The sequence below is a fragment of the Nerophis lumbriciformis genome, linkage group LG39 (genome assembly GCF_033978685.3).
Source record: "Nerophis lumbriciformis linkage group LG39, RoL_Nlum_v2.1, whole genome shotgun sequence".
Classification (NCBI taxonomy): domain Eukaryota; kingdom Metazoa; phylum Chordata; class Actinopteri; order Syngnathiformes; family Syngnathidae; genus Nerophis; species Nerophis lumbriciformis.
The window spans coordinates 23350001-23363606 of NC_084586.2; the positions used below are offsets into that span (position 1 = coordinate 23350001).

Consider the following 13606-nt stretch of genomic DNA (forward strand, 5'->3'; position numbering starts at 1 on the left):
ATTTAATTAGTTTTAATACATATTTAATTATTTATTATTTAAGTGTACATATGTGTTATTTATTATTTAATTAATTATAATGAATAATATTAAACATTTAATTTGGCTACCAAAAATAAACTATTAAATAAGTCAAACCTTTTTACAGTTTATTAACACGGGCAAAGGAGCAGCTGACGAGTATATTTAAAAACACAAAGTTGTGTCCTTAAATAGATTTTTATGAGCATTTGTCCTGACACGATGATGTCACACTGACAAAGACATGATGATGTCACACTGACAAAGACACGATGATGTCACACTGACAAAGACATGATGATGTCACACTTACAAAGACACGATGATGTCACACCGACAAAGACATGATGATGATGTCACACCGACAAAGACATGATGATGTCACACCGACAAAGACATGATGATCTCACACTGACAAAGACATGATGATGTCACACTGACAAAGACATGATGATGATGTCACACCGACAAAGACATGATGGTGTCACACTTACAAAGACATGATGATGTCACACCGACAAAGACATGATGATCTCACACTGACAAAGACATGATGATGTCACACTGACAAAGACATGATGATGTCACACTTACAAAGACATGATGATGTCACACCGACAAAGACATGATGATCTCACACTGACAAAGACATGATGATGTCACACCGACAAAGACATGATGATGTCACACTGACACAGACATGATGATGTCACACTGACAAAGACATGATGATGTCACACTGACACAGACATGATGATGTCACACTGACAAAGACACGATGATGTCACACTGACAAAGACATGATGATGTCACACTGACAAAGACATGATGATGTCACACTGACACAGACATGATGATGTCACACTGACACAGACACGATGATGTCACACTGACAAAGACACGATGATGTCACACTGACACAGACATGATGATGTCACACTGACACAGACACGATGATGTCACACTGACACAGACATGATGATGTCACACTGACAAAGACACGATGATGTCACACTGACACAGACATGATGATGTCACACTGACAAAGACACGATGATGTCACACTGACACAGACATGATGATGTCACACTGACAAAGACACAATGATGTCACACTGACACAGACATGATGATGTCACACTGACACAGACATGATGATGTCACACTGACACAGACATGATGATGTCACACTGACAAAGACATGATGATGTCACACTGACACAGACATGATGATGTCACACTGACACAGACATGATGATGTCACACTGACAAAGACATGATGATGTCACACCGACAAAGACATGATGATGTCACACTGACACAGACATGATGATGTCACACTGACACAGACATGATGATGTCACACTGACACAGACATGATGATGTCACACCGACAAAGACATGATGATGTCACACTGACACAGACATGATGATGTCACACTGACACAGACATGATGATGTCACACCGACACAGACATGATGATGTCACACTATTTAGGAAGAATATTCACAATATTGCTGATGAGAGACGAGAAGAGGGGAGGGGCCGTGTGTGTGTGTGTGTGTGTGTGTGTGTGTTTTCTTGGAAGAGGCGCCGCTGAACGAGGGCTAGTCATTTTCCAGACAAGTCAGTTGCCATGACGATGAAACTCAATAAGACGAGTGGCGGCCATGTTTGTTTGTGCAGAATGGCTACACGCCGCTACACATCGCCTGCAAGAAGAACCAGATGGAGATCGCCACCACGCTGCTGGAGTACGGCGCCTCCACCAACAGCGTGACGCGGCAGGGCATCACGCCGCTGCACCTGGCCGCCCAGGAGGGTCACGTGGACCTGGTCACGCTGCTGCTGGCGCGCGACGCCGCCGTCAACGCCGCCAACAAGGTCCGCCCACACGCCTTCGTGCACTCCTCGGCGTCCTCGCTAATGATGTTGTTTGCCTTCAGCACGGCCTGACGCCGCTCCACCTGGCAGCCCAGGAGGACAAGGTCAATGTGGCCGAGGTCCTGGTCAACCACGGAGCCACGCCCGACCCTGAGACCAAGGTGAGCTCCCACACGCCAGCTCCTCTCCACCTTCTCATGCTTTGTGTGTTTGTGTTTGTGTTTGTGCGCCGCCAGCTGGGCTACACCCCCCTGCACGTGGCCTGTCACTATGGCAACGTGAAGATGGTCAACTTCCTGCTGAAAAACCAGGCCAAGGTCAACCCAAAGACCAAGGTGCGTGTATCACATGGCGTCCGATACAGGGGTCTATACCGATATCATGCACACTTGTGTTATTTTGTAGCGTGGAATGTTAGAAAACATGTTTTAATAACCGGGACTCATGCTGTCTTTAAGTTGAAGTGGAGTGGTCATTGATGCGGACACGTTTGTTACTAGATACTTTCTAATATGCCTGGAACACTTCCTACGTGATACTATAATGTTTGTTGTTTATTGCTTGTATTGACATGAGCTAGTGTGTGCTTAGCTGTTGAGTAGCTGCACGTTTTAGCCAATATGATACCATACTGTTTGTGATTTGACCCACTATGGGAGTGATATCAATGATATGATCCATGATGATGTTATTGTTGTCGCACAGAACGGCTACACACCTCTTCACCAGGCCGCTCAGCAAGGACACACACACATCATCAACCTGCTGCTGCATCACAAGGCCTCACCCAACGAACTCACCACGGTCAGCACACACACACACACACACACACACACACACACACACACACACACACACACACACAAACAAACACACACTCATGCACACACAAACACACAGTCACGCACACACAAACACACACTCATGCATGCACACACACACACACGCATACAAACACACACACACACACTCACGCGCAAACACACACACAAACACACACTCACGCGCACACAAACTCAAATGCACAAACACACACACGCACACACACACTCATTCACACACAAACACACACTCATGCACGCACACACACACATACAAACACACTCACGCACACACACACACACACACTCACGCACAAACACACACAAACACACATTCACGCACACACACACACACACTCACGCGCAAACACACACACACACAAACACACACTCACGCACACACACACTCACTTGCACACACTAACACACACTCAAACGCACAAACACACACACGCACACACAAATGCACAAGTACGCACACACACACAAACACATGCACACACACACACACTTGCACACACACACACACACGTGCACACACAAACACACATGCACACACAAACGCACAAACACACACACAAACACACACTCATGCACGCACACAAACACACACACACACACACTCATCACACAAACACACAATCACGCACACACAAACACACACTCATGCATGCACACACACACACACATACAAACACACACACACTCACGCGCGAACACACACAAACACACACACTCACGCGCACACACACTCAAATGCACAAACACACACATGCACACACACACTCATTCACACACAAACACACACTCATGCACGCACACACACACACACATACAAACACACTCACACACACACACACACACTCATGCGCAAACACACACAAACACACACTCACGCACACACACATTCACGCGCAAACACACACACACACAAACACACACTCACGCACACACACACTCACGTGCACACACAAACACACACACAAACACACACGCACACACAAATGCACAAGTACGCACACACACACAAACACACGCACACACACACACACTTGCACACACACACACATGCACACACAAACACACACGCACACACAAACGCACAAGCACATACACACACAGAAACGCACACACCAAACACACAAGCACGTACACACACATACACACACAAACGCACGCACACAAACACACAAGCACGTACAAACACTTACACACACACATGCACACACACACATACACACACACACACACATGCACACACAAGCACATACACACACATACACACACAAACGCACACACACAAACACAAGCACGTACACACACATGCACACACACAAACACACACACATGCACTCACACACATGCACACACACACACATGCACACACATGCACACACACACATGCACACACACAAACACACACATGCACACACACACAGACACACTCACTCACACACACGCACACACACACACACACACACACGCTCACACATGATGAGTGTTGTATTCCAAAGGATGCAGTTGATGTCACTTTAAATGTCCTGACATGCCTTCTAGGTCAAATAGTAGAATAAAAATTGTATAAAATTTTCATAGTAGAATAAAAAGTGTATAAAATGTTCATAGTAGAATAAAAAGTGTATAAAATGTTCATAGTAGAATAAAAAGTGTATAACATGTTCATAGTAGAATAAAAAGTGTATAACATGTTCATAGTAGAATAAAAAGTGTATAGAATGTTCATAGTAGAATAAAAAGTGTATAAAATGTTCATAGTAGAATAAAAAGTGTATAACATGTTCATAGTAAAATAAAAAGTGTATAAAATGTTCATAGTAGAATAAAAAGTGTATAACATGTTCATAGTAGAATAAAAAGTGTATAAAATGTTCATAGCAGAATAAAAAGTGTATAAAATGTTCATAGCAGAATAAAAAGTGTATAAAATGTTCATAGTAGAATAAAAAGTGTATAAAATGTTCATAGTAGAATAAAAAGTGTATAACGGGTTCATAGTAGAATAAAAAGTGTATAACATGTTCATAGTAGAATAAAAAGTGTATAACATTTTCATAGTAGAATAAAAAGTGTATAACATGTTCATAGTAGAATAACAAGTGTATAAAATGTTCATAGTAGAATAAAAAGTGTATAACATTTTCATAGTAGAATAAAAAGTGTATAACATGTTCATAGTAGAATAACAAGTGTATAAAATGTTCATAGTAGAATAAAAAGTGTATAAAATGTTCATAGTAGAATAAAAAGTGTATAACGTGTTCATAGTAGAATAAAAAGTGTATAAAATGTTCATAATAGAATAAAAAGTGTATAACATGTTCATAGTAGAATAAAAAGTGTATAGAATGTTCATAGTAGAATAAAAAGTGTATAAAATGTTCATAGTAGAATAAAAAGTGTATAACGGGTTCATAGTAGAATAAAAAGTGTATAAAATGTTCATAGTAGAATAAAAAGTGTATAAAATGTTCATAGTAGAATAATAAGTGTATAACATGTTCATAGTAGAATAAAAAGTGTATAAATTGTTCATAGTAGAATAAAAAGTGTATAACATGTTCATAGTAGAATAAAAAGTGTATAAAATGTTCATAGTAGAATAAAAAGTGTATAACATTTTCATAGTAGAATAAAAAGTGTATAACGTGTTCATAGTAGAATAAAAAGTGTATAAAATGTTCATAGTAGAATAAAAAGTGTATAAAATGTTCATAGTAGAATAAAAAGTGTATAATGTGTTCATAGTAGAATAAAAAGTGTATAAAATGTTCATAATAGAATAAAAAGTGTATAACATGTTCATAGTAGAATAAAAAGTGTATAGAATGTTCATAGTAGAATAAAAAGTGTATAAAATGTTCATAGTAGAATAAAAAGTGTATAACGGGTTCATAGTAGAATAAAAAGTGTATAAAATGTTCATAGTAGAATAAAAAGTGTATAACATGTTCATAGTAGAATAAAAAGTGTATAAAATGTTCATAGCAGAATAAAAAGTGTATAAAATGTTCATAGTAGAATAAAAAGTGTATAAAATGTTCATAGTAGAATAAAAAGTGTATAAAATGTTCATAGTAGAATAAAAAGTGTATAACATGTTCATAGTAGAATAAAAAGTGTATAACATGTTCATAGTAGAATAAAAAGTGTATAAAATGTTCATAATAGAATAAAAAGTGTATAACATTTTCATAGTAGAATAAAAAGTGTATAACGTGTTCATAGTAGAATAAAAAGTGTATAAAATGTTCATAGTAGAATAAAAAGTGTATAAAATGTTCATAGTAGAATAAAAAGTGTATAAAATGTTCATAGTAGAATAAAAAGTGTATAACGTGTTCATAGTAGAATAAAACGTGTATAAAATGTTCATAATAGACTAAAAAGTGTATAACATGTTCATAGTAGAATAAAAAGTGTATAGAATGTTCATAGTAGAATAAAAAGTGTATAAAATGTTCATAGTAGAATAAAAAGTGTATAACATGTTCATAGTAGAATAAAAAATGTATAAAATGTTCATAGTAGAATAAAAAGTGTATAAAATGTTCATAGTAGAATAAAAAGTGTATAGAATGTTCATAGTAGAATAAAAAGTGTATAGAATGTTCATAGTAGAATAAAAAGTGTATAAAATGTTCATAGTAAAATAAAAAGTGTATAAAATGTTCATAGTAGAATAAAAAGTGTATAACATGTTCATAGTAGAAGAAAAAGTGTATAAAGTGTTCATAGTAGAATACAAAGTGTATAAAATGTTCATAGTAGAATAAAAAGTGTATAAAGTGTTCATAGTAGAATAAAAAGTGTATAACGTGTTCATTGTAGAATAAAAAGTGTATAACATGTTCTTAGTAGAATAAAAAGTGTATAACATGTTCATAGTAGAATAAAAAGTGTATAACGGGTTCATAGTAGAATAAAAAGTGTATAAAATGTTCATAGTAGAATAAAAAGTGTATAAAATGTTCATAGTAGAATAAAAAGTGTACAACATGTTCATAGTAGAATAAAAATTGTATAAAATTTTCATAGTAGAATAAAAAGTGTATAAAATGTTCATAGTAGAATAAAAAGTGTATAAAATGTTCATAGTAGAATAAAAAGTGTATAACATGTTCATAGTAGAATAAAAAGTGTATAACATGTTCATAGTAGAATAAAAAGTGTATAGAATGTTCATAGTAGAATAAAAAGTGTATAAAATGTTCATAGTAGAATAAAAAGTGTATAACATGTTCATAGTAAAATAAAAAGTGTATAAAATGTTCATAGTAGAATAAAAAGTGTATAACATGTTCATAGTAGAATAAAAAGTGTATAAAATGTTCATAGCAGAATAAAAAGTGTATAAAATGTTCATAGCAGAATAAAAAGTGTATAAAATGTTCATAGTAGAATAAAAAGTGTATAAAATGTTCATAGTAGAATAAAAAGTGTATAACGGGTTCATAGTAGAATAAAAAGTGTATAACATGTTCATAGTAGAATAAAAAGTGTATAACATGTTCATAGTAGAATAAAAAGTGTATAAAATGTTCATAGTAGAATAAAAAGTGTATAACATTTTCATAGTAGAATAAAAAGTGTATAACATGTTCATAGTAGAATAACAAGTGTATAAAATGTTCATAGTAGAATAAAAAGTGTATAACATTTTCATAGTAGAATAAAAAGTGTATAACATGTTCATAGTAGAATAACAAGTGTATAAAATGTTCATAGTAGAATAAAAAGTGTATAAAATGTTCATAGTAGAATAAAAAGTGTATAACGTGTTCATAGTAGAATAAAAAGTGTATAAAATGTTCATAATAGAATAAAAAGTGTATAACATGTTCATAGTAGAATAAAAAGTGTATAGAATGTTCATAGTAGAATAAAAAGTGTATAAAATGTTCATAGTAGAATAAAAAGTGTATAACGGGTTCATAGTAGAATAAAAAGTGTATAAAATGTTCATAGTAGAATAAAAAGTGTATAAAATGTTCATAGTAGAATAATAAGTGTATAACATGTTCATAGTAGAATAAAAAGTGTATAAATTGTTCATAGTAGAATAAAAAGTGTATAACATGTTCATAGTAGAATAAAAAGTGTATAAAATGTTCATAGTAGAATAAAAAGTGTATAACATTTTCATAGTAGAATAAAAAGTGTATAACGTGTTCATAGTAGAATAAAAAGTGTATAAAATGTTCATAGTAGAATAAAAAGTGTATAAAATGTTCATAGTAGAATAAAAAGTGTATAATGTGTTCATAGTAGAATAAAAAGTGTATAAAATGTTCATAATAGAATAAAAAGTGTATAACATGTTCATAGTAGAATAAAAAGTGTATAGAATGTTCATAGTAGAATAAAAAGTGTATAAAATGTTCATAGTAGAATAAAAAGTGTATAACGGGTTCATAGTAGAATAAAAAGTGTATAAAATGTTCATAGTAGAATAAAAAGTGTATAACATGTTCATAGTAGAATAAAAAGTGTATAAAATGTTCATAGCAGAATAAAAAGTGTATAAAATGTTCATAGTAGAATAAAAAGTGTATAAAATGTTCATAGTAGAATAAAAAGTGTATAAAATGTTCATAGTAGAATAAAAAGTGTATAACATGTTCATAGTAGAATAAAAAGTGTATAACATGTTCATAGTAGAATAAAAAGTGTATAAAATGTTCATAATAGAATAAAAAGTGTATAACATTTTCATAGTAGAATAAAAAGTGTATAACGTGTTCATAGTAGAATAAAAAGTGTATAAAATGTTCATAGTAGAATAAAAAGTGTATAAAATGTTCATAGTAGAATAAAAAGTGTATAAAATGTTCATAGTAGAATAAAAAGTGTATAACGTGTTCATAGTAGAATAAAACGTGTATAAAATGTTCATAATAGACTAAAAAGTGTATAACATGTTCATAGTAGAATAAAAAGTGTATAGAATGTTCATAGTAGAATAAAAAGTGTATAAAATGTTCATAGTAGAATAAAAAGTGTATAACATGTTCATAGTAGAATAAAAAATGTATAAAATGTTCATAGTAGAATAAAAAGTGTATAAAATGTTCATAGTAGAATAAAAAGTGTATAGAATGTTCATAGTAGAATAAAAAGTGTATAGAATGTTCATAGTAGAATAAAAAGTGTATAAAATGTTCATAGTAAAATAAAAAGTGTATAAAATGTTCATAGTAGAATAAAAAGTGTATAACATGTTCATAGTAGAAGAAAAAGTGTATAAAGTGTTCATAGTAGAATACAAAGTGTATAAAATGTTCATAGTAGAATAAAAAGTGTATAAAGTGTTCATAGTAGAATAAAAAGTGTATAACGTGTTCATTGTAGAATAAAAAGTGTATAACATGTTCTTAGTAGAATAAAAAGTGTATAACATGTTCATAGTAGAATAAAAAGTGTATAACGGGTTCATAGTAGAATAAAAAGTGTATAAAATGTTCATAGTAGAATAAAAAGTGTATAAAATGTTCATAGTAGAATAAAAAGTGTATAACGTGTTCTTAGTAGAATGAAAAGTGTATAAAATGTTCATAGTAGAATAAAAAGTGTATAACATGTTCATAGTAGAATAAAAAGTGTATAACATGTTCATAATAGAATAAAAAGTGTATAAAATGTTCATAGTAGAATAAAAAGTGTATAAAATGTTCATAGTAGAATAAAAAGTGTATAACATGTTCATAGTAGAATAAAAAGTGTATAAAATGTTCATAGTAGAATAAAAAGTGTATAAAATGTTCATAGTAGAATAAAAAGTGTATAAAATGTTCATAGTAGAATAAAAAGTGTATAACGTGTTCTTAGTAGAATGAAAAGTGTATAAAATGTTCATAGTAGAATAAAAAGTGTATAACATGTTCATAGTAGAATAAAAAGTGTATAACATGTTCATAATAGAATAAAAAGTGTATAAAATGTTCATAGTAGAATAAAAAGTGTATAAAATGTTCATAGTAGAATAAAAAGTGTATAACATGTTCATAGTAGAATAAAAAGTGTATAAAATGTTCATAGTAGAATAAAAAGTGTATAAAATGTTCATAGTAGAATAAAAAGTGTATAACGGGTACATAGTAGAATATAAAGTGTATAACATGTTCATAGTAGAATAAAAAGTGTATAAAATGTTGATAGTAGAATAAAAAGTGTATAACGTGTTCATAGTAGAATAAAAAGTGTATAAAATGTTCATAGTAGAATAAAAAGTGTATAAAGTGTTCATAGTAGAATACAAAGTGTATAAAGTGTTGACTCCCACAGAACGGGAACAGTGCTCTGTCCATCGCCAGGAGGCTGGGCTACATCTCAGTGGTGGACACACTCAAGGTCGTCACAGAGGAGACGCTGACCACTCAGGTACGTCACACCTTTTTTTTATTGCTGAATAAGTGATATATGTTGTATTAATAGGCCTGTCAATAGATTATAATCTTTGATTAGTCACACTGACTGATCATTCATGACAATCATTTGATTAGTCACACTGACTGATCATTCATGACAATCATTTGATTAGTCACACTGACTGATCATTCATGAGGATAATTTGATTAGTCACACTGACTGATCATTCATGAGGATAATTTGATTAGTCACACTGACTGGAGTGAACTCATCACTCATGACAATAATGAAGTTTAATCTTGAAGTATTAAAAAGTGTGACTTCACCATTGATGCAAATGTTTGTTTAGTCAACATTATAGTTGTCAACAGAAAAACAACACATGCTCACCACTGGTGAGACACCTGGAAAACTATACTATAAATGATAATAACAATTATTAACTCTTTAGTTTTCCAAACCAAAGACCATACCAAAGACCATACCAAAGATCATACCAAAGACCATACCAAAGACATACCAAAGACATACCAAAGACCATACCAAAGACCATACCAAAGACATACCAAAGACCATACCAAAGACATACCAAAGACCATACCAAAGACATACCAAAGACCATACCAAAGACATACCAAAGACATACCAAAGACCATACCAAAGACCATACCAAAGACATACCAAAGACCATACCAAAGACATACCAAAGACCATACCAAAGACCATACCAAAGACATACCAAAGACCATACCAAAGACCATACCAAAGACATACCAAAGACCATACCAAAGACCATACCAAAGACATACCAAAGACCATACAAAGACATACCAAAGACCATACCAAATACCATACCAAAGACCATACCAAAGACATAACAAAGACATACCAAAGACCATACCAAAGACCATACCAAAGACCATACCAAAGACATAACAAAGACATACCAAAGACCATACAAAGACATACCAAAGACCATACCAAAGACATACCAAAGACCATACCAAATACATACCAAAGACCATACCAAAGACCATACCAAAGACATACCAAAGACCATACCAAAGACCATACCAAAGACATACCAAAGACCATACCAAAGACCATACCAAAGACATACCAAAGACCATACCAAAGACATACCAAATACTATACCAAAGACCATCCCAAGACATACCAAAGACCATACCAAAGACCATACCAAAGACATACCAAATACCATACCAAAGACCATACCAAATACCATACCAAAGACCATACCAAAGACATACCAAAGACCATACCAAAGACCATACCAAAGACATACCAAATACCATACCAAAGACCATACCAAATACCATACCAAAGACCATACCAAATACCATACCAAAGACATACAAAGACCATACCAGAGACCATACCAAAGACATACCAAAGACCATACCAAAGACCATACCAAAGACCATACCAAAGACCATACCAAAGAAGTAATATGAAGGTGTGATGTTGGCCTGTGTGTGCAGACGGTGACGGAGAAACACAAGATGAACGTTCCGGAGACCATGAACGAGGTGTTGGACATGTCTGATGATGACGGTAACTTCCTCACTTTCACTTTCACTTTCACTTTCACTTTCACTTTCACTACATGACCTTCTTTCTTCTACTCTCTACCTGGCTTTGTAGTACTCATCTCTTCCACGCTGACACTAATATCACACAGAAGACATTTCACACGCAGACATGAACATTTGACATCACTCTGGTCACCAGTGTTTCTCACCTTCTTTATCAATTCTGCCAATGTCCGTGGCTCGCCTGGTGGATGATTATGTTGCAGTTACTTAATGAAAGAAAAAGTACTGAGACTAAACCAAGAACTCCTCACAAGGTCATGATTAGCCAATAGCAATATTGATCCGATATCAGCACAAATCACACCTGTATCATCTTGTGGCGTGGAAAGCTTTGATGAAGTGGAAGGAGTCAAACAGCACAAAGACAAACACTGGAATGGACTTACGCTGTCTTTAAAATGAAGTGGGGTGGTAATTGTTTTTTTTATTGGTCACATGACGCAGTGAGTTAAATAATGCGGACACGTTTGTTACGGGATACTTTCTAATATGGAGACTTTAGTGAAATAGAGGACCTTTTGTGCTTATTGGAGGACATTTACATGATCATATTGCTCAAGTAAACACGCTGTGGGACTGCTTGTATCGCACATAATATCACACACAAGTAAACACGCTGCAGGACTGCTTGTATCACACATGATATCACACACAAGTAAACACGCTGCGGGACTGCTTGTATCGCACATGATATCACACACAAGTAAACACGCTGCAGGACTGCTTGTATCACACATGATATCACACACAAGTAAACACGCTGCGGGACTGCTTGTATCGCACATAATATCACACACAAGTAAACACGCTGCAGGACTGCTTGTATCACACATGATATCACACACAAGTAAACACGCTGCGGGACTGCTTGTATCGCACATGATATCACACACAAGTAAACACGCTGCAGGACTGCTTGTATCACACATGATATCACACACAAGTAAACACGCTGCGGGACTGCTTGTATCGCACATAATATCACACACAAGTAAACACGCTGCAGGACTGCTTGTATCACACATGATATCACACACAAGTAAACACGCTGCGGGACTGCTTGTGTCGCACGTGATATCACACACAAGTAAACACGCTGCAGGACTGCTTGTATCACACATGATATCACACACAAGTAAACACGCTGCGGGACTGCTTGTATCGCACATGATATCACACACAAGTAAACACGCTGCAGGACTGCTTGTATCACACATGATATCACACACAAGTAAACACGCTGCGGGACTGCTTGTATCGCACATGATATCACACACAAGTAAACAGGCTGCAGGACTGCTCGTATCGCACATGATATCACACACAAGTAAACAGGCTGCGGGACTGCTTGTATCGCACATGATATCACACACAAGTAAACAGGCTGTGGGACAGCTTGTATCGCACATGATATCACGCACAAGTAAACAGGCTGCGGGACTGCTCGTATCGCACATGATATCACACACAAGTAAACAGGCTGCGGGACTGCTCGCATCGCACATGATATCACACACAAGTAAACAGGCTGCGGGACTGCTCGTATCGCACATGATATCACACACAAGTAAACAGGCTGCGGGACTGCTTGTATCGCACATGATATCACACACAAGTAAACACGCTGCAGGACTGCTTGTATCGCACATGATATCACACACAAGTGAACACTCTGCAGGACTGCTTGTATCGCACATGATATCACACACAACTAAACACTCTGCAGGACTGTTTGTATCGGAGATGATATCAGGAAGTTTAGATGCAAGCGGATATTACTTCATACCTGTTTTTTTTGCTGATATTGGACCGATATCCAATATCAATTTGGGATGGGGATCGGCCAAGCTGTATTGCTGTTCCAGGCAGACTTTTACC

General features: G+C 34.9%; 1 protein-coding gene across 8 annotated transcripts in view; it reads left to right on the top strand.

The window, feature by feature from the left end:
* LOC133577950 (ankyrin-3-like) overlaps window positions 1-13606 on the top strand; it is a 213807-nt gene that overhangs the window by 113209 nt on the left and 86992 nt on the right. For all 8 annotated transcript variants that reach the window (XM_072912710.1, XM_072912712.1, XM_072912711.1 and 5 more), the window contains exons 18-23: window positions 1708-1905; window positions 1968-2066; window positions 2142-2240; window positions 2611-2709; window positions 10029-10124; window positions 11615-11687. In XM_072912710.1, coding sequence (XP_072768811.1) covers window positions 1708-1905; window positions 1968-2066; window positions 2142-2240; window positions 2611-2709; window positions 10029-10124; window positions 11615-11687 — 664 coding nt within the window. The remainder of the gene's footprint in view (window positions 1-1707; window positions 1906-1967; window positions 2067-2141; window positions 2241-2610; window positions 2710-10028; window positions 10125-11614; window positions 11688-13606) is intronic.